A 26,320-nucleotide genomic window follows, 5' to 3' on the forward strand; every position below is an offset into this window, starting at 1 on the left:
GCCCCAATGCCAACACTCATTAATTCAGCACAGAAAGGGGTTAAATATGGAACCTTTCTGGTACATGCAGCTTATTAGGAGTTTTGATACTGACTTCAAAGCCAAGTAGAAGTTCTCCCAGGATCTCCCCTGGTGCAATGAAATGAAAAATAAAGAATAGGCTACACTGGAAGCTAGTGCATATCAGAAGCAGGGACAAAAAGCAAAGAAATTCAATATCAAATCCGTGACTTGTTCATAACTCAAATCATACAAACTATTTGATGTGCGCTGTCATCTTCACTTTGAAGGGTGGACAAGCCACAATAGCACTCCACACCTCTACTAACTGAGCCATCAGGGGAATTAAGCATCAACTTTTGACACAGATGATGTCCGGGCATGATGTTGAGTAGTTATGGTGCGAGGATAATAATTCAGATGTCCTATTTCAAGCCCCAGTCTGGGAAATGACAACATAAAATCTAAATCTAATTGAATGCAATCAAACTAGTAACTTGTGGGTTGACACCAAACGAAACCTCACGCTAAGTATGGGTTGTCACAAAATCTAAACCACTTCACTCACACCTTTGAAAGATATAGGGTAACCATATAGCCATGCAAGTCTAAATTAGAGTGGTGCTGGAAAAGCACAGCAAGTCGGGCAGGATCAGAGGAGCAGGAAAATCAAAGTTTCGGGCAAAAGCCCTTCATCAGGGCTTTTGATGCAGGAAAATCAATGATGAAGGGCTTTTGCCTGAAAGGTCGATTCTCCTGCTCCTCGGATGCTGCCTGACCTGCTGTGCTTTTCCAGCACCGCACTCTCAACTCTAAGTCTCCAGCATTTGCAGTCCTCACGTTCGCCATATAGCCACATAAGCCTGCTCCTGCATTCAATCAGATCGTGGCTGAACTTCTACATGTATTCCAATGCCCCACCCTATTCCCTGATGTTGTCAGTACTCTGTACTGAATGTTCAATTGTAGAGCATCTGCTTTAAGGAATTTCAGAACAAGAATATTTCGGATCTAGATGAGACAATGTCCTTCCATTATGAATTAGGAATAAGAGTAGCCTATCCTGCCCTTGAAGCCTGCTGTACCATTCAATAACATCACCCCTTATTGGACTGTGGCCTCAACTCCACTTTCCTGCTTAACCCCAGATAACCTTTAATTCCCTTGTTGGTCAAGAATCTATTCACTTCTACCTAAAAATATTCAATGACGCTGCCTCTACTGCTCTCTGGGGATGAGAGTTCCAAACATTCATGACCGCCTGAAGGAAGGTTATCTCAGTCTTAAATGGGAAATCCCTTATTTTTAAACTGTGTCCCTTTCAGCATCCACCAAGTCAAATCTCCACCGGATTGGTATTTACATCCAACCTGTCCAACCTTTCCTCATAAGGTGAGCCCCTCACCCCAGCATTGAGACAATCTTGTTCAAACTGCAGTTTTCTTTTGGATTCACTCAGAATTTAGGCATTGCTTGCTAGACCAGTATTTATTGCCCATTCCTAATTGCCCTTGAAAAGGTGGTAAGGAGCTGCCTCAGACGAACAGATCCAGATTCTGATGCAATTCATTCAGTCTCTTTTTAAATAAGGAGACGAAAACTGCATGTGTTCCAGGTGTGATCTCTAATATCCTATACAATTGCAGCAAAATGTCCCAGTGTTTAGATTCCATTCACCTTGCAATAAACATTCCATATGCCGCCTTCATAATTCATACTTAAAAATGAACTTTTGTGATTCTTGTACTAGGACACCCAGATCCCTCTGCCTCTCAGAGTTCTGCAATCTCTCTATATTTAATAAGCAGCATTTCTATTCTTCCGGCCAAAGAGGTCAAGTTCGCAATTTCCCACATTAAATTTCATGTCCAAAACTTTTCCCACAACCTATCTATATCCCTTGACAGACATCTTATATTCCCTTCACATATTCCTAACTACCTTTTCATCATCAGCAAATTTAGCAACCATAATTCAGTCTCAACATCCAAGTCTTTAGCACAGGGTATAAATAGTTGAGGCCCTGGCACAGACGCCTGCGGTAACATTTGTTACACGTTACCAACCAGAAAATGTCCCATCTATGCCCATACAGTGTTTCCTTTCACTAATCAACACTAATATATACTCTGCACTCTATGAGCTCATACTCTGTGCCTTTGATACAGCACCAGCTCAAAGGCCTTTTGTAATCCAAGTACAACACATCCAGAAGCTCTCCCGGAAACATGTTGCTTATTATTTCATCAATAATAAATTAATCACGTTATTTCCTTTCACAAACCCATGCTGACTGTGCCTGATTATGCTGAGATTTTTCCAGTTGGCCAGTGAAAACCCTGTGAATAACAGATTCCAACATTGTCCCTATGACAGATGTCAAGCTTAACTGGCCTGTGGTTGGTTTCTTGCTTCCTGTCTACCTCTGTTCTTGAATAGAGAATTTGATGAAACTTCTCTGGAACCAAGGGAATTTTGTAAAGTTATTTGTGGGAAATTTCTTGTATCACCCAGAGTGAAGACAGATGCAAGATATCTGACCAACTCATAAACCATTTCCTTATTTTCCATTGATGCTCTTTACTCATTCTCCAAAAAGACCAAAGCTCACTGTAGTTACTCTTAACTTTTTAATTGGATTATATTTGACTCTAGTATTAAGTCATATCATTGGCTCTTAATGAAGTGGTCACACAGGTACTCAACTGCATATTGAATGGAACATGACCACCTTCTCAGGCTACCTGCAATTAACGGTGGTTTCGTCAACATCACCCCAAAACCCTGACAGCAATTTTTTGCAGAGAAACGTTCACTAGGTCAAGAGAGACTGTTCAGCAAAGACAGAAAAAACACACAAACTATAAATTTTTAAAAAGCTTAAGTGAGACAGCCATCCTGCTCTCATGCCCTCATCAAAGCTAACCAATCATGGAAATAAATAACTGCAGTGTTTTGCAGACAGTCTCCTGCAACTATCTCCACCCTTTTTCTGTGAGATGCCTTGATATAATTTATAAAATCTTTCAGGTGCAGAAACTCATCTGCTTTGCTTTTGGCATTTTTCCAAAAAAGCTTCAGGTTCACTTTGCCAGAATTGATGGTGTGTTTCACATGAACCCTTTGTCTGAAGGAGTCGTACTGGAAGTGGCAGTTCACGTCATTTGTGCTGCAATCAGAACAACAACTGAGGAACTTGCACATGATTTAGGGAGGTCGGAGACTGTGGAAAAGGACATGGAAGATATAGAATGTAGGGAAATAGATGGTGACATCTTGAAAACTGTCCATATTAAAAATGAGGAAGTGCTGGATGTCTTGAAACACAAAAGTAGATAAGTCCCCAGGACCTGATCAGGTGCACCCTAGAGCTCTGTGGGAAGCTGGAGAAGTGATTACTGGGCCTCTTGCTCAGATATTTGTATCATCGATAGTCACAAGTGAGGTGCCTAAAGGAAGTTGGCTAAAGTGGTACCACTGTTTAATAAGGGTGGTAAGGACAAGCCAGGGAACTATAGACCAGTGAGCCTGACATCGGTGGTGGGCAAGTTGTTGGAGGGAATCCTGAGGGACAGGATGTACATGTATTTGGAAAGGCAAGGACTGATTAGGGTTAGTCAACATGGCTTCGTGCGTGGGAAATCATGACTCAAAAACTTGGTTGAGTTTTTTGAAGTAACAACAAAAAGGATTGAGGAGGGCAGAGCGGTAAATGTGATCTATATGGACTTCAGTAAGGCGTTCGACAAGGTTCCCCATGGGAGACTGATTAGCAAGGTCAGATCTCATGGAATACAGGGAGAAGTAGTCATTTGGATACAGAACTGGCTCAGTTAGTAAGATTGCAGATGACACCAAAATTGAAGGTGTAGAGGACATCAAAGAAGGTTACCTCAAATTGCAACTGCATCTTGATCAGATGGGTCAATGGGCTGAGAAGTGGCAGATGGGGTTTAATTTAGATAAACGTGAGGTGCTGCATTTTGGGAAAGCAAATCTTAACAGGACCTATACACTTAATGGTAAGATCCCAGGGAGTGCTGCTGAACAAATAGACCTTGGAGTGCAGGTTCATAGCTCTTTGAAAGTGGAGTTGCAGGTAGATAGGATCGTGAAGAAGGCGTTTGGTATGCTCGTCGGAGGCTGAGGGGTGACCTTATAGAGGTTTATAAAATCATGAGGGGCATGGATAGGATAAATAGACAAAGTCTCTTTTCTGAGATGGGGGGAGTCCAGAACTAGAGAGCATAGGTTTAGGGTGAGGGGGGAAAGATAAAAGTGACAACTTTTTCCACATAGAAAGTGGTACGTGTATGGAATGAGCTGCCACAGGAAATGGTGGAGGCTGGTACAATTACAGCATTTAAAAGGCATCTGGATGAGTATACAAGAACAGGAGGAGTTTGGAGGGATATGGGCTAGGAGCTGGCAGGTGGGACTAGATTGGGTGAGGGTATCTGGTTGGCATGGACGGGTTGGACCGAATGGTCTGTTTCTGTACTGTATATCTCTATGACTCTATGCTGAATTTTTATATCTGAAGAGAGAAGGCAATAGGATTTTAAAATCAGTTCCTGAAATATACACATAATACATACATTGAGTCTGCTCATCCTCATTCGGGAATAGATCATCCAGTGGAACCTTTGCGAATACACTGTCTTTATCTTCCTGTCAAATGGAGAAGGAAATCAGAAAGAACAGTCATGAGAAATTTAGAAACACTTTACAATGTGGCCTCAAAATACACTGCAGATATCCTGTGCCTCAGAACTAAGGAACTCAATTTTCAGTAGCCCATCAGTAGAACAAATATGAGCATACTTTGAAAATAACATCTTTGGATGGCATGTCAGTCTTCCAAAGCCACTGGAACATGGTGATATTTTCAGAGTGAAGGGAGAAAGGTGAAGGGGGTCAGCAGGGGAAGTCAGCAATCCACCTACATCCAACTGTTTGCTAAACATCTTGAGAAGCTTGTAAATGAAATGGGGAAGGCTAAAGTGATTTTTGAATCACAGACTAGGAAGAGTCTAGTGGCTGTTAGTTATACAACTGTTGACAGCAATGTGGACAGCCATTACAAAATGGACATAAGGAATCTGCAAGGACAGTTGGCTAGACAGCTTGCAATGCAACGAGATGCCAATAGTCCAGGCTCAATTCCCACACCAGCTGAGAGCACCATGAAGGTCCTGCCTTCTCAACCTCTCCCCTCGCCTGAGGTGTGCTGGCTCTCAGGTTAAACTCACCATCAGCCATCTCTCTCTTTAATGAGAGAGAGCAGCCCTTATGGTTCTCGACAGACTATGGCGACAATCAGTATCAGAAATAGGTTGAGCGAGTGGGCAAAAACTTGGCAGATGGAGTTTCATGGAGGTTGGAAGAATCAAAAGGAATACTATTATTTAAATAGAGAGACTCCAAGGGGGTAGGGGGTAGAGAGAGACACAGAGAGAGGTATCTGGGTGATAATGCGCATGAAACACAAAAGTTGCATAGAGGCACAGCAAGCAATTAAGAAGCAAATGGAAATTTGGCCTTGAGGGAGTTGGAGCTTTCAAAAAAACAAAGTCTTGTTACCACTGTACAGGGTGTTGGTAAGACTACAACTGAATACAGTTTTAGTTTCATATTTAAAAAAAAACACATACTGGCATTGGAGGCATTTGAAAGAGATCCATAAGGCTGATTCCTAGAATGAAGGGGTTGATTTATCAAGAATGGTGAAACAGGTTTGGTCTTCATTCATAGAGTTTAGAAGACTGAAACATGTATGATTCGGAGGGTGACTTGACAATGTTGATATTGATGTGTTTCCACAAATGGGGGAGTTTTGAACTAGGAGACAAAGTTACAGGAGGCACACATTTAAAACTGAGCTGCAGAAGAATCTCTTTTCTCAGAGGATAGTAAATGAATGGAATTCTTTATCTCAGAGGTGTGGAGGCTAGATTATTGGAAATATTTAAAAGGAGGCAGATAGAGTTTTAAAATATTGAAGAGTTGTGGAGCTGGCATGAAAGAGGACTCAAGGCCAAGGGCAGATCAGCCACGATCTTATGGAATGGCAGAGCATTCTTGAGGGGCTGAATTGCTAGTCCTACTTTAAATATTTTACGTTCTTATCAAATAAAGTTGCTACTTGTCATTGGACAAAAAGAATTATTCACACATGGTGGGACCAGTATCTTTTCATTGACCATTTGGCCAATTCTCTGCACCATAAGCCCTCCAGCCCAATAAGAGGTACACTTTAAAATACAGACGTGATACTAACATGAACATTACAAGAGTGCAGAATATGCACTGATGCTCACTACCACCTTCAAGGGCAACAATGGATGAGCAATAAATGCTGACCCAGCCTGCGACACCTATGTTGCATGACGAAGGAAAAGACTTGCGCCAAGTTCACAAATGAAGAATTGGCCAGAGGGATGCTGCCCCTGTGCAATCAGAGATCTGGCGTAGTCAGCACCTTCCAACCAGAGAAAAAGGAAGCATTCAAATCAGAAATCCATTCCATACAGGAGGCCATTCTGCCTATCATGCCCATACCAGCACCTTGAAACAGCTTCAATTCATCTCAGTCCTCCATCCACCTCCCTAAATCCCATGCAAATTTCTTCTCTTTCCAGTATTTAACTGCGACACTGCTCAGCAACATACCGCTGCTTCCTCCTCATCGTACTTCTTAATTTGGTTCATGAATTCAAGATGCTTCTTCTCCTCCTCCAGCTGTGCCACCATCTGCTCGCTCTTCTGCAGCTTCTGCTGGGTGCCAGCCAGCTCATCCCGCAGCCACTGGTTCTCCTGGCACAGCCGGCGCACCTGTGCTCGTAGCTTCTGCTTCTCTGCCTCCACTGTACTCAGATGGGTAGACAGAGCGGTCACCACCTGAAACACAGGTCAAGAGTTAAAATATACGGGCAATTCAAATCCAAACGCTCCCAGCCTCTCCAGAAACGTATGTCAATGGCTTCTCTATTTCCTGAATCTTTGAACAAACAATAAACATTAAACGGTAAATATTTCAGATTCAAAGTTTAATTCAGTATGGGGTTGGAGTTGGTCGTTTCCTTTATGTGGATGTACCTACCAGAGAAGGTGCAAAACTTGACCTACTCCTGGGAAATAAGGTAGGGCAGGTGACTGAGGGGTCAGTGGGGGAGCGCTTTTGGGTCAGTGACCATACTCCAAATAGTTTTAAAATAGTGATGGCAAAGGAGACAGCAGATCTAAAAGTTGAAGTTCTAAATTGAAGGAAGGCTAATTTTGAATGTATTAGGCAAGAACTTTCAAAAGCTAATTGGGGGCAGATGTTCACAGGTAAAAGGACGCCTGGAAACTGGGAAACCTTCAGAAATGAGATAACCAGAGTCCAGAGACAGCACAAGTCATAGAGGCATAGAGATGTATAGCACGGAAACAGACTCTTCAGTTCAATTCGTCCATGCTGACCAGATATCCCAACCCAATCTAGTCCCACCTGCCAGCACCCGGCCCATATCCCTCCAAACCCTTCCTATTCATATACCCATCCAAATGCCTCTTAAATATTGCAATTGTACCAACCTCCACCACTACCTCTGGCAGCTCATTTCATACACTTACCACCCTCTGCAGGAAAAAGTCACCTGTTAGGTTTCTTTTATATCTTTCTCCTCTCACCCTAAACCTATGCCCTCTAGTTCAGAACTTCCCCACACCAGGGAAAAGACTTTGTCTATTTATCCTATCCATGCCCCTCATGATTTCGTAAACCTCTATAAGGTCACCCCTCAGCCTCTGACGCTCCAGGGAAAACAGCCCCAGCCTATTCAACCTCTTCGTATAGCTCAAATCCTCCAACCCTGACAACATGCTTGTAAATCTTTTCTGAACCCATTCAAGTTTCACAACATCTTTCCGATAGGAAGGAGACCAGAATTGCACGCAATATTCCAACAGTGGCCTAATCAATGTCCTGCACATCCGCAACATGACCTCCCAACTCCTGTACTCAATACTCTGACCAATAAAGGAAAGCATACCAAACGCCTTCTTCACTATCCTATCTACCTGCGACTCCATTTTCAAGGAGATATGAACCTGCACTCCAAGGTCTCTTTGTTCAGCAACACTCCCCAGGACCTTACCATTAAGTATATAGGTCCTGCTAAGATTTGCTTTCCCAAAATGTAGCACCTCACATTTGTCTAAATTAAACTCCATCTGCCACTTCTCAGCCCAATGGCCCATCTGATCAAAATCCCGTTGTTATCGGAAGTAAGCTTCTTTGCTGTCCACTACACCTCCAATTTTGGTGTCATCTGCAAACTTACTAACTATACCTCTTATACTCACATCCAAATCATTTATATAACTGATGAAAAGCAGTGGACCCAGCACCGATCCTTGTGGCATCCCACTGGTCACAGGCCTTCAGTCTGAAAAATAACCCTCCACTATCCCCCTCTGTCTTCTATCTTTGAGCCAGTTCTGTATCTAAATGCATAGTCCTGTTAGGGTAAAAGAAAAGGCTGGTAGGCGTAGGCAATGCTGGATGACTAAAGAAATTGAGGGTTTGGTTAAGAAAAAGAAGGAAGCATATGTAAGGTATAGACAGGGTAGATCGAGAGAATCCTTAGAAAAGTATAAAGGAAATAGGAGGGAAATCAGGAGGGCAAAACGGGGACATGAGATAGCTTTGGCAAATAGAGGAAAGGAGAATCCAAAGGGTTTTTACAAATACATTAAGGACCAAAAGGTAACTAGGGAGCAAATAGGGTCCCTCAAAGATCAGCAAGGTGGCCTTTGTGTGGAGCTGCAGGAGATGGGGGAGATACTAAATGAGTATTTTGCATCAGTGTTTACTGTGGAAAAGGACATGAAAGATATAGAATGTAGGGAAATAGATGGTGACATCTTGAAAAATGTCCATATTACAGACGAGGAAGTGCTGGATGTCTTGAAACACAAAGGTGGCTAAATCCCCAGGACCAGATCAGGTGTACCCAAGAACTCTGTGCAAAACTAGGGAAGTGATTGCTGGGCCCCTTGCTGAGATAATTGTATCATCAATTGTCACAGGTGAGGTGCTGGAAGACTGCAGGTTGGCTAACGTGGTGCCACTGTTTAAGAAGGGTGGTAAGGACAAGCTAGGGAACTGTAGACCAGTGAGCCTGACGTCGGTGGTGGGCAAATTGTTGCAGGGAATCCTAAGGGATAGGATGTACATGTATTTGGAAATGCAAGGACTGATTAGGGATAGTCAACATGGCTTTGTGCGTGAGAAACCATGTCTCACAAACATGACTGAGTTTTTTGAAGAAGTAACAAAGAGGATTGATGATGGCAGAGCACTGGATGTGATCTTATATGGACTTCAGTAAGACGTTCGACAAGGTTCCCCACGGGAGACCGGATAGCAAGGTTAGATCTCATGGAATATAGGGAGAACTAGCCATTTGGATACAGAACTGGCTCAAAGGTGGAAGACAGAGGGTGGTGGTAGAGGGCTGTTTTTCAGACTGGAGGCCTGTGACAAGTGGAGTGTCACAAGGATCGGTGCTGGGACCACTACTTTTCGTCATTTAAATAAATGATTTGGATGCGAGCATAAAAGAGGTATAGTTAGTAAGTTTGCAGATGATACCAAAATTGGAGGTGTAGTGGATAGTGACCTCAGAGTAAAGTGGGATCTTGATAAGATGGGCCAAAGGGCTGAGGAGTGGCAGGTGGAGTTTAATTTAGGTAAATGCGAGGTGCAGCATTTTGGGAAAGTAAATCTTGGCAGGACCTGTACACTTAATGGTAAGGTCCTGGGGAGTGTTGCTGAACAAAGAGACCTTGGAGTGCAGGTTCATAGCTCCTTGCAAGTGGAGTTGCAAGTAGATAGGATAGTGAAGGCGGCTTTTGGTATGCTTTCCTTTATTGGTCACAGTATTGAATACAAGTGTTGGGAGGTCATATTGTGGCTGTACAGGACATTGGCAAGGCCAATGTTGGAATATTGCGTGCAATGCTGGTCTCCTTCCTATTGGAAGGATGTTGTGAAACTTGAAACGGTTCAGAAAAGATTTACAGGATTGGAGGATTTGAGTTATAGGGAGAGGTTGAATAGGCTGGGGCTGTTTTCCCTGGAGAGGCTGAGGGGTGACCTTATAGAGGTTTATATAATCATGAGGGGCATGGATAGGATAAATAGACAAAGTCTTTTCCCTGGGGTGGGGGAGTCCAGAACTAGAGGGCATAGGTTTAGCGTGAGAGGGGAAAGATATAAAAGAGATCTAAGGGAGTTCAGGGGGGGCCAGCTAAATCACTCTTTCAGACAGCCAGCATGGTAACAAGCTGAAAGGCCTGCTTTTGCCATGTTACCATTCTATTTTTATAAATTCCAGGGAATACAAACCCCTTTTATGCATTCCCAACCTGTCATTTAATCTTTAGTCTTACCTGTGCTTCACTTAGCCCCAATTCAATCATCTCCAGTGACCTCTGGATGAGGCAGGTCTTCTCTTCCACCAAGTGAGCTTCTTCATCTTCAGTCAGACCATGCAGTGTTTCCTGCAGGTTCTGTAGGATGGTGTTGTTTTCATTCTTCAGTGCCTCCAGCCCTTGGATGACCTGCTTGGTGCTGGTAATGATCTCATCTGCACTCAGTTTCTCATTTAACTGCACCATTGTGGACATGACGCTATGGTCCCTGTGTGCAGGAGGCAAAGTCCATTAGTGGGAATTAATTATTCATCTGCATTAATGTGATCTTCCCTCAACGGAAGAGAAAATGCCTCAAATTTCCTAAAAGGTTTAATGAATGTATGCATTGCTCACTGTACTTGTGATTTCGAGTAAGTCAGCTGATCTCAGTTGAGCAAGAGAACAAACAGCTAAAATTGATCTTCGGATAGGAAAAGAGAAATAAAGAAAAACTGTTCATAAGCCAAAAGCCAACTGAAATGGTTCACTTCACCCATTCTTGGGAATGCCCATGTAAACAAGATCCTAGAGATCAAACAATGCAGTCAAGGGAACATTGTGACATAGCGGTATTATTACTGGATTATTATTACCGGCAAATTCTCTGGAGACACAGGTTTAAAATTCCATTATGTCAGGCCTCAAATTCAGTTAGGAACACAGGAACAGGAGTAGGCCAATGAGCCCCTTAAGACTGTTCCATCATTCAATGAGATCAAGGCTGATCTGTGGCACAACCCCATATACCAGTCTTTGGCCCATGCTCCTTCAGGCCTTTTGTTAAACAAAAGTTTACCTCAGATTTAAAATTAACAACTGATCCACAAACATCTCCCATCCTAACATCTCTCCTCAACAGTCTGGCCCTAGTTCACAGCAACAAAAAATCTGAATACAACACTAGTCTCAGCAATAGCGAGCATGAACCTATTGTTTATTGTTGTCAAAAACCTATCTGGCTTATTAATGCCCTTTAGCAAAGGAAATCTCTGTCCTTACTTGGTCTGGCCTACATGTGAATCCTCAGATTGTTTGTCTCTTTTGGCTGGCCTTAGACATGACAGTAGAAAGCCATTCCAATCAATGTCAGTGAGGGTTGAGCAACAAATGCTAGTCTGGTCAGTGACACTCAAATCCAATGAAGGGCAAAGGAAATTTAAAAGTGTAGGAAGTCAGCTCCTTCACAACAGGTGGCTATAAAATTAGGAGGATGTGAATGACCTGGGAACAAGGTTCAAGCGGAAACTTCATCCCAAAAATTCTGAAAGACTTTTAAATTTAAACATCATCTTATTGTATCTTGAAGGACTCAAGACAATAGGGCAATCATGGACAAGTGGCAGCCATTTTACAGCAAGGTCCCGTAAAGTGCAATTACATACACACCACTGCCTTAGGACAAAAAGGGTGGGCAATAACTGGTTTTACTAACACTGTAATGACAACAAATTTAAAACTGAACAAACAATAACAACATGTTTTTGAAAATAAAATTTTGTCTCCTACCACGTTGAGACACATAATTGTCAGCGGGGCAGAAAGTGAAAAATAAACTGCTTTTAGTGTGATTGACCTCAGATTTCTCCAGGTAAAACAGCTGAAGATGTGCAAACACTAAATACAATAGAGGAGCTGTCGACTGTGGAGCAGTATACAAAGTTGAAACTTTATTGCTGGAACAGCACAGCAGGTCAGGCAGCATCCAGGGAACAGGAGATTCGACGTTTCGGGCACAGGCCCTTCTTCAGGAATGAGCAGAGAGTGTTCAGCAGGAGAAGATAAAAGGTAGGGAGGAGGGACTTGGAGGAGGGGCGTTCGGGTTGTTGTGGTTTGGCGGTGGATGAGTCCAATGACCTGCATATCCTCGGTGGAGTGGGAGGGGGAGTTGAAATGCTGTGCCACAGGTTGGTTGGGTTGGTTCGTCCGGGTGGCCCAGAGGTGCTCTCTGAATCGCTCCGCAAGTAGGCGGCCTGTCTCCCCAATATAGAGGAGGCCACACCGGCTGCAGCGGATGCAGTAGATGATGTGGGTGGAGGTGCAGGTGAATCTGTGGCGGATATGGGAGTTTCCTTTTGGGCCTTGGAGAGGAGTGAGGGGGGAGGTGTGGGCGCAAGTGTTGCACCTCCTGCGGTTGCAAGGGAAGGTGCCGGGGGTGGAGGTTGGGTCGGTGGGGGGTGTGGATCTGACAAGGGAGTCGCGGAGGGAGTGGTCTCTACGGAAAGCTGATAGGGGTGGGGAGGGAAATATATCCTTGGTGCTGGGGTCTGTTTGGAGGTGGCGGAAGTGACGGCGGGTGATGCGCTGTACATGGAGATTGGTGGGGTGGTAGGTGAGGACCAGTGGGGTTCTGTCCTGGTGGCGGTTGGAGGGGGGGGGCTCAAGGGCGGGGGAGTGGGAAGTGGAGGAGAGGCGGTGGAGGGGACCGTCGACCACGTCGGGGGGGAAATTGTGGTCCTTGAAGAAGGAGGCCATCTGTGTTGTATGTATTTTGAACTGGTCCTCCTGGGAGCAGATGCGGCGGAGACGAAGGAATTGGGAGAATGGGATGGCGTTTTTACAGGGGGCAGGATGGGAGGAGGTGTAGTCCAGGTAGCTGTGGGAGTCGGTTGGTTTGTAGTAGATGTCCGTGTTGATTCGGTCGCCTGAGGTAGGAACAGAAAGGTCTAGGAAGGGGAGGGAGGAGTCCGGGACTGTCCAGGTGAATTTGAGGTCGGGGTGGAAGGTGTTAGTGTAGTGGATGAACTGTTCAACCTCCTCGTGGGAGCACGAGGTAGCGCCGATACAGTCATCAATGTAGCGAAGGAAAAGATGGGGGGTGGGGCCAGTGTAGTTGCGGAAGATGGATTGTCACATACCCTACGAAGAGGCAGGCATAGCTGGGGCCCATGCGGGTGCCCATGGCTACTCCTTTTGTTTGGAGAAAGTGGGAGGATTGGAAAGAAAAGTTGTTCAGGGTGAGGACCAGTTCTTTCACATACCCTACGAAGAACTTGCACTTATACATTGCCTTTCACAATCGCGAGATGTTCCGAAGTGCTTTGCGATGCGAATGCTGTTACGAAGTAGAAAATACAGCAGCCAACTTGCACACAGTATGCTCCTATAAACAGCAAAAGGATGACCAAATAATCCATTTTAGTGATGTGGATCGAGGGATTAACGTCAGCCCAAAAGGCCAGGAATAAATCCCCTGCTCTTCCTTGAAATCCTTTTGTGGGATCTTAAGTGCCCACCTTAGGGGACAAAAAACTACCTCGTGCAAAAGATTAATCTACTCAACAGAGTAGCCCTCCTCAGTGCGAGCAATAGAGGGTCAGCCTCTATTTTTGTGCTCAAGTCCCAAATCAGAACTGGAACCCACAAATAGATGTAATAGACACTTGAGTAAGTAAAGCAGAGAGCCAGGGCGAAAGGCAGTACTCAGGTCAGAGTTACCCCGATCATCTGTAGTAACATTGTTAAAGTTATTTATGATATTAACTGCAGAGAGTGGCTGAGGAAAATTTCTTTCTGGAAAGCAATAGTAAAGAATGAATATACAGTAAATAGCTTAAGTTCCCCACCCTACTACCTCTTAATTTTCATTTTGCAACTCTTTCTACTTTACTGTAATTCCTGATAGATTACATCACCATTCATTTCTACCTACTGCTCTTCTATGAGATAAAATCCTAACTCAAAAGGTGAACATTGAAGAATAAAGAGCCTGACTCAAATATAACATTATCCTCTAACATCAGGTATTTTAAAATCACCAGGTTTCAGTGAGAAATAGCACGATGCTGCCCCACATTTGCAAGGCTGCAATGATGTGTTGCTAACTTGGCTATCCTATTCATGACCATTTGCAGATCAGTACACTTTACGCCTCATGAAAAGGAGTTACGGTTAGTTTGCACATAGCAAATTTCTATAAAAGGTGATTAACGACCTGATAATCTAGACCAGACTGAAGGATAAATATTGGACACGACATCAAGCAAAATTTCCTTCCCTTCCCTTCCCGATAATAGAACAATGGGATCATTTACCTTGAAAAAGCCAGGCCTCAGTTTAACTTGTCTCAAAGACAGCACCTCTGACAGTGTAGCAGTCCATCAGTACTGGCACAGGGAGCATTGGTCTTGGTTTTTGAAATCAAGCCCTGGAGTGGGATGTGAACTTAGAATCATAAAATAGAATCATAGGATCACTACAGTGTGGAAACAGGCCATTCGGCCCAACAAGTCCACACCAACCCTATCCTATCCCTGCATGCCCCATGTCTAATTTACAGAGAGTGCACATTCCTGGACACTACTGGCCATGATAAATTGCCCATCCAACTAACCTGCACATCTTTGGACTGTGGGAGGAAACCGGAGCACCCAGAGGAAACCTATGCAGATATGGGGAGAATGTGCAAACTCCACACACAGTTGCCAGAGGGTGGAATCGAACCTGGGTCCCTGGTGCTGAAGCAGCAGTGCTAACTGTTAAGCCACCCCACCATGCTACCCATCTAAGCCACCATGCCACCCTTTTGATCAAAGTTGAGAGTGCTGCCAAATAAACTTTATCATGAACTCAGTGCTTACACTGAGTGTCTCAAACAGCAAGGTCCCCAGGCACCTCACCTAGTAAAACACAGAAATTATAACTTTGTTAAAAACTAGCTGTGCTCAGAAAATAACCTAGCTGGCTGTCTAGCTCTGCATTTTAGTAATCACAATGCACTTGGAAATATATTTGTCTGATAATTCATAATTAGAAATGGCTGGAGGTATCAATAACATTACAGCTACAATCAGTCAGTTCCACCCTCCTCTCCAAGCTATCACCTTTACCCTCATCTCCATCCACCTATTGCACTCTCAGCTACCACCTTCTCGATCAGCCCCACCCCCCTCCCATTTATCTCTTCACCATGAGACTCCCAGCCTCATTCCTGATGAAGGGCTCCAGCCTGAAATGTCGACTCTCCTGCTCCTTGAATGCTGCCTGACCTGCTGTGATTTTCCAAAAACACACACAGCTCTGATCTCCAACATCTGCAGATCTCACTGTCTCCTAGTCGGTGCTACTTGTTGATTCTGGCCAGGCAGCGGCTTTTACTACTGGTAATCACGTTCCCTCCAATGACAGACAGACAGAGAGATTGAGGACAAAACACTTCACTTACAAAGTTGTCAAAGATTGAAGCTTTAGAACTAGGGATGAAACGAGACAAAGACTATAAAGGAAAAGATGAAGAGACATTCCGGGAGGAGAAAAACATTGGGGAAATGAGAAAACAGCAGGGCAGTGAGGTTTTTGGATTGCTCTGGCGAAGAGATTTTCCAAACTTAAAAGCAAAATACTATGGACGCTGGAGATCTGAAATAAGAACCGAAAAAGTGTTGGAGAAACTCAGCAGGGCTGGCAGCATCTGTGAAGACAGTTGCAAAATTAACATTTTGAGTCTAATTGCACTTTTTTGAACAGAACAGAAATGATCCAACGAAGAGTCATGCTGGACTCAAAGCATCAACTTTGTTTCTCTCCACAGATTCTGCTGGTCCTACTGCATTTCTCCAGAACTTTCTGTTTGTATAAACATGATGGATAAATAGAAGACAGTGAGGTCTGCAGATGCTAGAGATCAGAGTCAAGTGCGTGTTGCTGGAAAAGCACCGCAGGTCAGGCAGCATCCGAGGAGCAGGAGAATCAACATTTTGGGCCGGAGCCCTTCATCAGGAATGAGGTTGGAAGCCTCGGGGGTGGAGAGATAAATGGGAGGGGTAAATAGCCTACTGCTTGCCATTAATTCTTAGCATTGAGGAGTTGGGAAATCACAGGGTAGATCAAGTATTGCAGACACTACTGTACACAACGACTGAGCACCACCAACCCCCGGGTGACACATGGCTATCAGTGATCCTTGCAGAAGGAGTAGGTTTTTGGGTGTTGTGCAAAAACATGGATAAGTTTAATGATCATTCTTCTTCACTAGACCCAGGTCTCAGTTTCCACCATCTGAATCAAAAAAATCTTTCCCACTTCCCACCCTACTAAAAAAATCCCTGGAGGAATGAAAATTGTTTTGAGTGCACTGGAACCACCGAGTACTTAAAACCTATCCTGCAGGCAACACTCTCAGCCAGGGGACAGCACTGGGATGGAAATGGCAGACTGTCTAATGCAATTGGACAGGACTCATCCAAAACATATAAAAGGGTTTGTCAATCTTTGGCATTTTCTGTAATCTTAGGAGTTGTGACCTTGTTAAAATAAAAAAAGGGAAACAGGTGAATGATTCAAAAAAGCCCAAATTTAGTTAACCGAAAGTTAAAATGGCATTGCTTATTTTCCCTTCATTTTAACCTTCCCAGCCCCCTCCACTGTCACAACACACAGATGTTTTGAAATGAGCAAGGAGACTTCCCTGCAGTTACATAACATTGAACTATTCAAATGTGCAAGACCAGAATTTTTAAGAACAGAAAAAATTTGGGATGCACAGCTGGGTATAAGTGACAAAAGAGTTTAAAATCACAGGCAGACGTTCTTAGCAGAGGAAGTTCCACATGACAGCTTTCCCAAGATCCTCGCAAATGGCCCTACTCAAAATGTCAAGGTGATTTTCTCTTTTCGATGCCAGGCATACATTTGCTGCTTTGATTAAAAATCCTGATGGTGCCAACACCTTGGTATGTGGACATACAGCAGCATAGATGGCTAACATGATGTCAGATCTTTCACAGGGTAATTCGTTGCAAGAGAGATTGCGGGAGAGGATACACTATAAGCAGACCATTCTGGGCTGGAGTTTAGCTAAGGGGGTAGCTCAAGTTAGGAAATATCCTGACTCATTGGAACCATCTTAGTAAAATCCAACCTGAAACATGTTTTTCTAACTCTGGGAGTCAGGAATCAAGTCAGATCTTCAACCCTAGAAGCAGAGCAAAAGCAGACACAAGGTTGGGCAAATGGAACAACAGGCTAATTAGAAGGTCAGCCTGAATTTGCTGGAAATTCATTCCAGTTACTTTGGAAATTGTTAGGATCTCTAGCCCTCACTGTTCACATGATCTGACCCATTTCCAGATCCTCCATGTCAACTGAGGCATCCCATGCACCCCTCCTGCTTTGTTCCTCATCGTCTCAATGCACATGCATACCTCCCCATCCTCCTACCCCTCAATGTCTTTCCCAGTGTCCATCTTGGGCAGACCTATGGAGCCACACAGAGATAAAGTAACAAACTTCTCACAGAACAATACCATTTTCATTCCTACACACGACAGAAGAAAAAAGAACTCCCATTCATAAAATCCATTCAACGTTTTTAAGTCTTAAGTGGTTTATTCCTTATAAAAGGAAACTCCTATTCAGACTTGACATCAAAAACAAAAAAGTGAATCCTTTAATTATGTTCAAAACTTTCAATGAAATTATGAACTCAGAAACCTTTGCTTTGATAACTGAACCTTTTGAAACTCAGCTAAGAAATGCTCTGACATGATAGCTCTTAGGGACATGTCAAAGAGCTCTACTGAGAATGCACCAAATACTAAAGCTCCCCCCCCCCCCCGCCCAATCTATATCAATCAAAGCAGTCCAACAAAAGGTTGCTTTCCCTAACAGCTGAAAACTTTTTTCTAACATAGAACAGTTTAACTGTTGGGCATTTTATTTAAAAAAAACTTCAGTACATGACAGTTATACAGACCCTACTTAATGTCCAAGAACATTAATATCTACTCCAGCAATTCCTGATGCCAATTCCTGCAGGATAAAACCATTGCAACAGCCAATATAGGGTCTATTTCCCCTACCAAAGTTTAGTTCTAGCACAAATAGAGTGGAGATTCCATTTCTAGGACCTCAGCAGAGAATTCCTGACTGCAAACTCTGGTCCGATGTCTCACAAAGCAAAAAGAAAGTGATGTTTCCAAATGAAGTTTTTCAGAATACAGAAGAACTGAGCAGTCTGTTGCTCTGCTGGTCAGTGGTGTCATCTTGTGAGCCACTAGTGGAGAGTAGTAGGTGGCATCTTATCTTAACTACTCCATCCAATAAAGCTCTGATTAGAGTTGCACCCATTCACCAATGTGACATGATAAAATCATGAGGAGCATGGATAGATAAATAGACAAAGTCTCTTCCCTGGGGTCAGGGAGTCCAGAACTAGAGGGCATAGGTTTAGGGTGAGAGGGGAAAGATATAAAAGAGACCTAAGGGGCAACGTTTTCACACAGAGGGTGGTATGTGTATGGAATGAGCTGCCAGAGGAAGTGGTGGAGGCTACTACGATTGCAACATTTAAAAGGCATTTGGATGGGGAGATGAATAGCAAGGGTTTGGAGGGATATGGGCCAAATGCTGATTGGGTTGGGATATCTGGTCGGCATGGACGGGTTGGAACAAAGGGTCTGTTTCCGTGCTGTACATCTCTATAACTATGACTCTATGACAACCCTTGAGACAGACAAACAAGACAAGCTTTGTGTACCAGATGGTTGTATTACAGACTATCCTGAAAACACAATATTTTATCAACTGTACAAAGGTTGCTCTGTTTATCCTTTACCAAAAAGCGCTACTGTAACAAGCCATACTTTAAACAAACTTTCTTAAAAGAATTGTTTCAACAGTCAATGGGAAGGAAACGATAATTTGCTCTATTTTGCACAAATTAATATTTCATAACAAAGAGGCCTGAAATTGATATGTTTTTAAAAAAAAAACTAAATTGTCTCCAAGCTGTGCAATATCTTTGAAATTACAATGATTTAGGTAATTACAGCAGCCGGGAAGAGCTGAGAGAGAATTGACCAGATCATCTGTATGTTACAGTGACGTTCCTTGAGGGAAATGGATAGAATACAGAGTGGAGCTCAATGCTCTTTGCTGAATGAAATAGAATTATGCTCATACTCCCTCAGGAATGTATAGAGTTCCACCATGACCTTTTATGCTCATCTCTCTCAAACAGGGTTTGAACCCACAACATTTTGATTTAGAAGCAAAGATACTACATCTATCAGCAACAAATACCAAATGTCATAAATTGGTACTGAAGGATTTCAATGCCCAGCGGAATAGACAGATTGTTAACAATCCAAGACTGGTGACTCCAACAATGCAGTATGTCCCCACTGCTACAATGGCAAATAGATTATATCAGAGGGGTCAAACACAATGGACAAGGTGCCCACATTAAACATCCTGCTACTAGGCTTAATCCACATCCCACAAAGTGTTATCTGCACAGACTGGACAGGAAACAGTATGCATTTCTATGGCCATGAGAATAATATTTGTACATTCTTGGCGTACAAGTTGACCCTCCTGTTTGCCCATTATGCTACACTCAATAGTAGCTGAAAATGTGTTGCTGGAAAAGCGCAGCAGGTCAGGCAGCATCCAGGGAACAGGAGAATCGACGTTTCGGGCATAAGCCCTTCTTCAGGAATCCAGCAACACATTTTCAGCTCTGATCTCCAGCAGCTGCAGACCTCACTTTCTCCTTTTTACACTCAATAGTAGTCAAGCTTAATCTTTCACTTGACAAATGCATGTTTACCAACTTGTAACTGGGCTTGAAACTGGCTACATTGCAAATATGCGCTGAAGTCTAACACAGACCTATACAGAGAGAACCTTAGGTGGCAAGCAATGAACAGAAGTGAGTCTTCCAAAAAACAATTACTGAAGCATTACGCTGGTTTCAAGCCAGAAGTCATAACATTTGCTAACTCGTCATTAAAAATTGATCTGGTTCGCTAACATCCCCTTTAGAGAAGGAAATCTATCTGGTCTGGTCAATGAGACTCCAGACTCTCAGCAATGCCGTTCACTCCTACCTAACCTGTAAAATGGCCACAGAAGCTACTCAGTTCAAGGATAATTAGGGATGAACAACAAATGTAGGCCTTGCCAATGATCCCGCCACGTCCTATAAAAGAATAAGTTAAAATTAATCCAGCACACTGACTAATTTAACTTATGAAGCAGGCTACGCAGAACTGACCTACGCAACCTCTAACACTCAAGAACACCAACATTTGAATGTTCCTGTCCAAGTCTGACACAAATCTCACTTGAAAAAAATTCACCATTCCTTTCCAATCACTGGATCAAAATCCTGGAACTCTCACCTCTAACATCACTGCACATTTCCCTAATCCATACAGATTGTAGTGGATCAAAAAGGATCACCATTACCTTCACCACAGTAATTAGAGATGGGGCAACAAATGCTGGCTCAGCCAGTAATGCTCACATCCTCTGAATGATTTACAAAACTGTTTACTCAAACTACATTCAACACGTTGTATTTATGAAAAAGATGTCACGAACATTCCAAACAGAAGAATTCTTGAAGACAAAAGATGCTCTTCAATGAGAATGCTTTGTGCTATGGTTCCTTGGGTCAGCTGTCTCGTTCTAACTTGAGTCAGAGATTGAGAGTTCAAATTTCATAATGGAGACCAGAGGACAAAATCCAGGCTGACATTTCCAAAGCAAAATAGAGGAAGTGAACATTGTCAAATTTGCTGTGCCACGCAATGAATGAAGCATTAAACCAACGCCCTGTCTACTCTCTAGGTCAAGTGCAAAAAGTGCCTTGGCTTTTCTCGAAACAGAGCTCTGGATTTTTCCCTGGTGTCCTGATATGTATACTTATTCCTTTCATAAGGATTCGTTGGAGCATGCTGTGTGACAAGTGGCTGCTGCGCTTCCTGCATGAGATAATCACTACTCTTCAAGAGTGCTTCTTAAGGTGTGAAGTGCTCAATGGCATCCTGGGGTTGTGAAAGACATTATACAACTGCATATTGGGTCCCCTTGCAGTGGTAGTACCCCTATCCCGGAGCAGGAGGAATGGATTCAAGTCCCATCTGCTCCAGAGATGTGTAATAACATCTCTGAACGAGCTGGTTAGCAAAACAGGTTTAACTGCAAACTGTTTCTGCCCTTCTTCCCCTTAGTAAACCCATGATAAGTTCTGTATCATAAAGATTCAAGTAGCTTATTTTAAATTTTAAAAAACTATTTTTATGCTATTGACTTCATGAACATCCGCAACATGATTAGTCAGTAATAGAGGGATTGCGGGAAGAGAAAATCAACAGGAATCTCATTATCAACAGATTAAGAGGCCTCTCTTTGGACACTTGTTTTCCATTCTTGGTTCTTGCATTTCTGCTGAGGCATTCTGGAGGGGGGTTGGGTAGTAACAGTTGCTACAATGCACACTCACAGTGTGCCCATTCCAGAATATTTTATCGCCAGGAGTCTCAGTTAAGAACAGATGCACACACACATTTAAAACTGATATTTCCTTCTCCTGCTGTTTTGTGCCCTCTCCCTCTCCAGCTGCTATCGTGTACTGGAGTACAGTTTCACAAGCACTATAAACCAACCCATGTCCTTCACCCGAGAAGCCTTCCTTGCATACCAACTGAACGAGTGGAATATTTGACTGAACACTGTCACAGACAAACCCAATTCTTTTGCTATCCAACTAGAAATTAAAAATTGCCTTCTTGTCCTCTACCCCTTATTTTCATCCTTATTACCACCCAAGTGAGAGCAGTTAATTTGGCAGCGACTGGGGGTAGAAGATGGGGCTTTCCTGGACTCTACACTTGCATTGTACATTGAACAGCACATGCATGCACATTGTCATTGTCAAGATCTGTTGCTGCTAAGGAGAAAGAGAGGACTTCAGATGCTGGAGACCAGAGTCGAGTGTGTAGGGTGCTGGAAAAGCACAGCCGGTCAGGCAGCATCCGAGGAGCAGGAGAATCGACGTTTCGGGCATAAGCCCTTCATCGGGAATTCTTGCTTTCCCAGAACCACACTCTCGACTCTGTTGCTGTTAAACCAATTTGAAACCAGGGAAGATAAAAGCCACAGGGCAAATGATTGCCGGGAGTGCCACCACAACGAAGTAAAGATGACAGAATTAAAAAGCAGCAGCATTACTCACAAGCTAAACAGTTGCTTTGTTTCTCAGTCCTCAGTGAAGCTGCAAAGTAGCCTTTCTTAGCAGATCAACGAGCAAAACACCTCAGCTCTACAAGAAGTGCTGACATTGGAATGTATAATTATTATTCATATCATTATATGCTCAGTCACAGCTTCACAAAACAACTGATTAAATAGCAAGCAAGTTAGCACAATCTTGCAAACATCAACTTGCAAAATGCAGGCAAATTAAGGCATGTAAATCAGATGCAAAGAGATATTTACCGCATGTTTTAACAGCATCACCTTTTCTGCAAGGCTTCTCTTACGGAACTAGATTTTTTAAAAAAACAAAATCACCTTTCCCTATCTACAGGCATTAATGTTTCCCCGAATAATCACTGTGCAGAAGCCTTGAAAAAAATATATTTGGAGATCTACACTGAATGTCCCACCTTCCACCGTCAACACACTCACTTACAGACAGCATTCTGTTTTGATTGGAAGAAAACAAATAAAAAAGAGAAAATGGGCGAGGCACTTGATAGCACACATCCCAACAGATGTTGAGGTAAACTTAAGTAAACAGGGAATTCCCCAAGGTGGGAGTTTAATCTCAGTGGGGTGTACACACAATTCAGAAGATACATCATATTTTGTTGATGGGGACTGAAACACATACCAGCAAATTACGGAATAAGGTTATAAGGTATTGTAACCAGCTGCACAGAGACCATTGCCTTTGTGCGTCATAATAGTATGTTTTTCCTGCAACACCAATACAATCCGAATGCAACGGACAGCCATGTAACAATTCATAATTCACAATCATGTTTGGCAATGAAGAAAATTCCCATCCTGAGCTCCGAAGGACAAAAGAACTCACTCCACTCTCGGATGCTACTTCTATTTAGGTTAACCTGATGTGGACATTCCACAACAGGATCACAGGGAAAATGTCGATTATTACATTCTGAAGTAGGGTCACCAGATGAGAAACATTAACTGTGTATTCTCCCCATAGACGCTGCTGGACTTGCTGAGTTTCTCCGGTTTTGGTTTCACAGTTAATAAACCAGATTGCTTGGGGCTGCTCTAACGTTATGCCAATCAATGCTAGAAATCAGATTATCTGGTTATGTATGACATTGTTGTTTGTGGGAACTTTCTGCGAGCAAATTAACTGCTGCGTTTTATACATTACAACAGTTTTATACATTACAAAAGTTCTACGTTGGCTGCAAAGTGCTTTGAAATGGCAAGTGGTTACGAAAAGCGCTATATAAATGCAAATTTTTCTTTTTCACCTTAAGCAGCCTGGGGAACTTCAAGAAAAGCTGAAAACGTGTTGCTGGAAAAGCGCAGATCAGACAGTATCTAAGAAGCAGGAGAATCGATGTTTCGGGCATGAGCCCTTCTTCAGGCTCTTCTCACCACACTTTCAACCACTGAACCTGGTTCAATTGAACAGTGTTCATGTATTTAAGAGAAGCTGGACAAGTCCCTGAGACAGAAAGAAATATAGAGGTGCTGATGAAATGAGGATGGAGTGAGATAAAGACAGGAGGCAAAAGGCTTTTACTGAATTCAAATAAATTAAAGAACAGGTTGGGAAAGTTTGGACGTAGATCTACTACAACGCTATATGGTAAGGCAGGTTTCAGAGGTCACAGGGCTCACTGGTAGCTTCTAAGTATTCATAGTCACACCAGGATTGAACAGTAGGGCTGGATGGCCTGCTTCTATGCTGTATCTTCTTTGCAATAATTTGGCCAACCTGTCTCTGTCTAGCTAGTGAAAAGCTCATTCGGAATCCTGTGCAAATACAATAGACTGAATGATCTGGTGGCGCTGATGTTGGACTGGGGTGGACAAAGTTAAAAATCACAACACCAGGTTATAGCCAACAGGTTTATTTGGAAGCACCAGCTTTCAGAGCGCTGCTCCTTCATCAGGTGGTTGTCACTTGATGAAGGAGCAATGCTCCGAAAGCTAGTGCTTTCGAATAAACCTGCTGAACTATAACCTGGTGTTGTGTGATTTTTAACTTAATAGGCTGAATAGCCTTCCTTTTTTTGAGCAAAAGGACTCATTCACAGTATGTGGACATCACTGTCCATGCCAGTATTCATTGCCTATCCCTCACTGCAGAGGGCAGTTGAGAGTCAACCGCATTGCTGTGGGGTTGGAGTCACATGTAGGCCAGACCAGGTAACGTTGGCAGTTTCCTTCTCTAAAGGACATTAGTGAACTGTAGCAATTCTTGATTAACTCAACATTAACTGGATTTTCATACAGTACATTTCGTAAAGATGAAAACTTGCATTAGACTTCAGTTCATTAACCACAGTGATCCTCAAAAGGCACAAATCCACTTAATTTATTGTTTTGCATTATAACTTTACAAATTTTCAGCAGAGATTGTCTTTCCACATTGAATTTGGCAAAGATTAACTGATGATGAATGAAATGTTTGTTTATTATCTGGGTGAACAGTTAAACTTAATCAAAGAAATGATCACAATTATTCAGCAGTTGGACAGAGGCAGATAATGTGTCATGCATTTGGTATGAGATTACAAATTTAGTGAATAGATGTGCAATTAAATTAATTAGCACAATCTAATTTGCTCCCTAATTGTTTAATAAGCCTAAGGTGTTAAGTCAGTGAATCAATCTGTTAACTAACAGAATAATTATAGGTTAGATAAGGAGGACAAAAATAGAGTATTTGCTATTCACTTTCTCAAGTTTGTGCTACCATTTACAGTAAAATTCTCATTTTTGGACATCTCACAACCAGAATGCTCCCCACACCCTAATACAACTGCTCACATCACTAACTGGAAGACGATCAGAGACTAACTGCATCCAGTGCTATCTAGTAACAGTGAGACACAGTCCTGATGAAGGCACAGTTTAAGGCATTGTTTAGATTTAGACCATTGTACTTAATAGCCATCATGGGGAGATGGTTTGATCTCTTAGCCAGGAGGATGGTCAATATGGAGTCCCAGAAAGCAGCAGGTATTGCTGGTCATTCCTTCCAAATATAGTTTTCTTCATTGACCAGCAATTCAATTTACTCGCACAATTGCTTGAAAATGCAGATTTTACTGAGTAAGATCTTTGATCTACATCACCTGCTGAATCCCCACAGTCCCTAATTCGTACACAATCAAAAATTCTATCAATTTTAATCTTGAATATTTTCAAGAACTGATAATCCACAACATTACAGTAAAGAGAATGCTAAAGATTTACAATACGCTGTGAAGAAATTTTATCCAAGTTAGAATAAATAAAACAGAAATAAATTAAAATAAAGCAAATAAAAATATTTTTAAAATGATAAATATAAAATTCATGAAAAAATTAAAATGAACTAAAATTAATAGGACAAAAATAAATCAATGTAAAACAAAATACAGAATAAAATTAAATAAAATGTCCAAAAGGAAAAATATTACAGGACAAAGATAAAGCAAAATCTCAAGAATATTAAACAAAAAAGTATATAGTGTACAGAAACATAAAGAAAAATCAGATATTAAAATGAAAACTTCTAACAGTACAAAAAACCATGAGGCAAAAACATTGAAAATAAAATTTTAAAAATACACTAACATCACAAGAGATCTAAAAGAAAAACATTTTAAATAGACTTAAAATAGAAATAACATTTAAAAACTGAATACGAACATTAACAGACAGAAATGCAAAATTAATATTACAAATAAGTAAAAGCAACCTAATAATTTTAAAAGCACAGAACTAAATAAATTGAAATGATAAAGTATGAAATAGTAAATATAAATAATAAATTGCAAACGTGAGGTGTGTAACTGGTGATGGGTTGTGTATTGGTTAGTTAGGCGCTAGTTAATGGATAACCTGTATTTTCTAGTCCGTCCCTGGG

General features: G+C 42.3%; 1 protein-coding gene across 4 annotated transcripts in view; it reads right to left on the reverse strand.

Annotated features, from left to right (window-relative positions):
- The window catches only part of klc3 (kinesin light chain 3), a 71,854-nt gene extending 48,125 nt beyond the window's left edge, over positions 1–23,729 (reverse strand). Inside the window, exons 1-4 of one of the 4 annotated variants that reach the window (XM_043680844.1) lie at positions 23,709–23,729; positions 10,441–10,690; positions 6,673–6,900; positions 4,599–4,671 (exon numbers count right to left, since the gene is read on the reverse strand). In XM_043680844.1, the coding sequence (XP_043536779.1) occupies positions 4,599–4,671; positions 6,673–6,900; positions 10,441–10,677 (538 nt within the window). In that variant the 5' untranslated portion in view covers positions 10,678–10,690; positions 23,709–23,729. Of the gene's footprint in view, positions 1–4,598; positions 4,672–6,672; positions 6,901–10,440; positions 10,691–22,423; positions 22,509–22,686; positions 22,708–23,708 lie in introns of those variants that run through there. The other 3 variants (XM_043680842.1, XM_043680845.1, XM_043680843.1) reach the window with 3 other exon arrangements.
- Between the last annotated feature and the right edge of the window lie 2,591 nt (positions 23,730–26,320).

This window comes from Chiloscyllium plagiosum, chromosome 41 (assembly GCF_004010195.1).
Source record: "Chiloscyllium plagiosum isolate BGI_BamShark_2017 chromosome 41, ASM401019v2, whole genome shotgun sequence".
NCBI lineage: Eukaryota > Metazoa > Chordata > Chondrichthyes > Orectolobiformes > Hemiscylliidae > Chiloscyllium > Chiloscyllium plagiosum.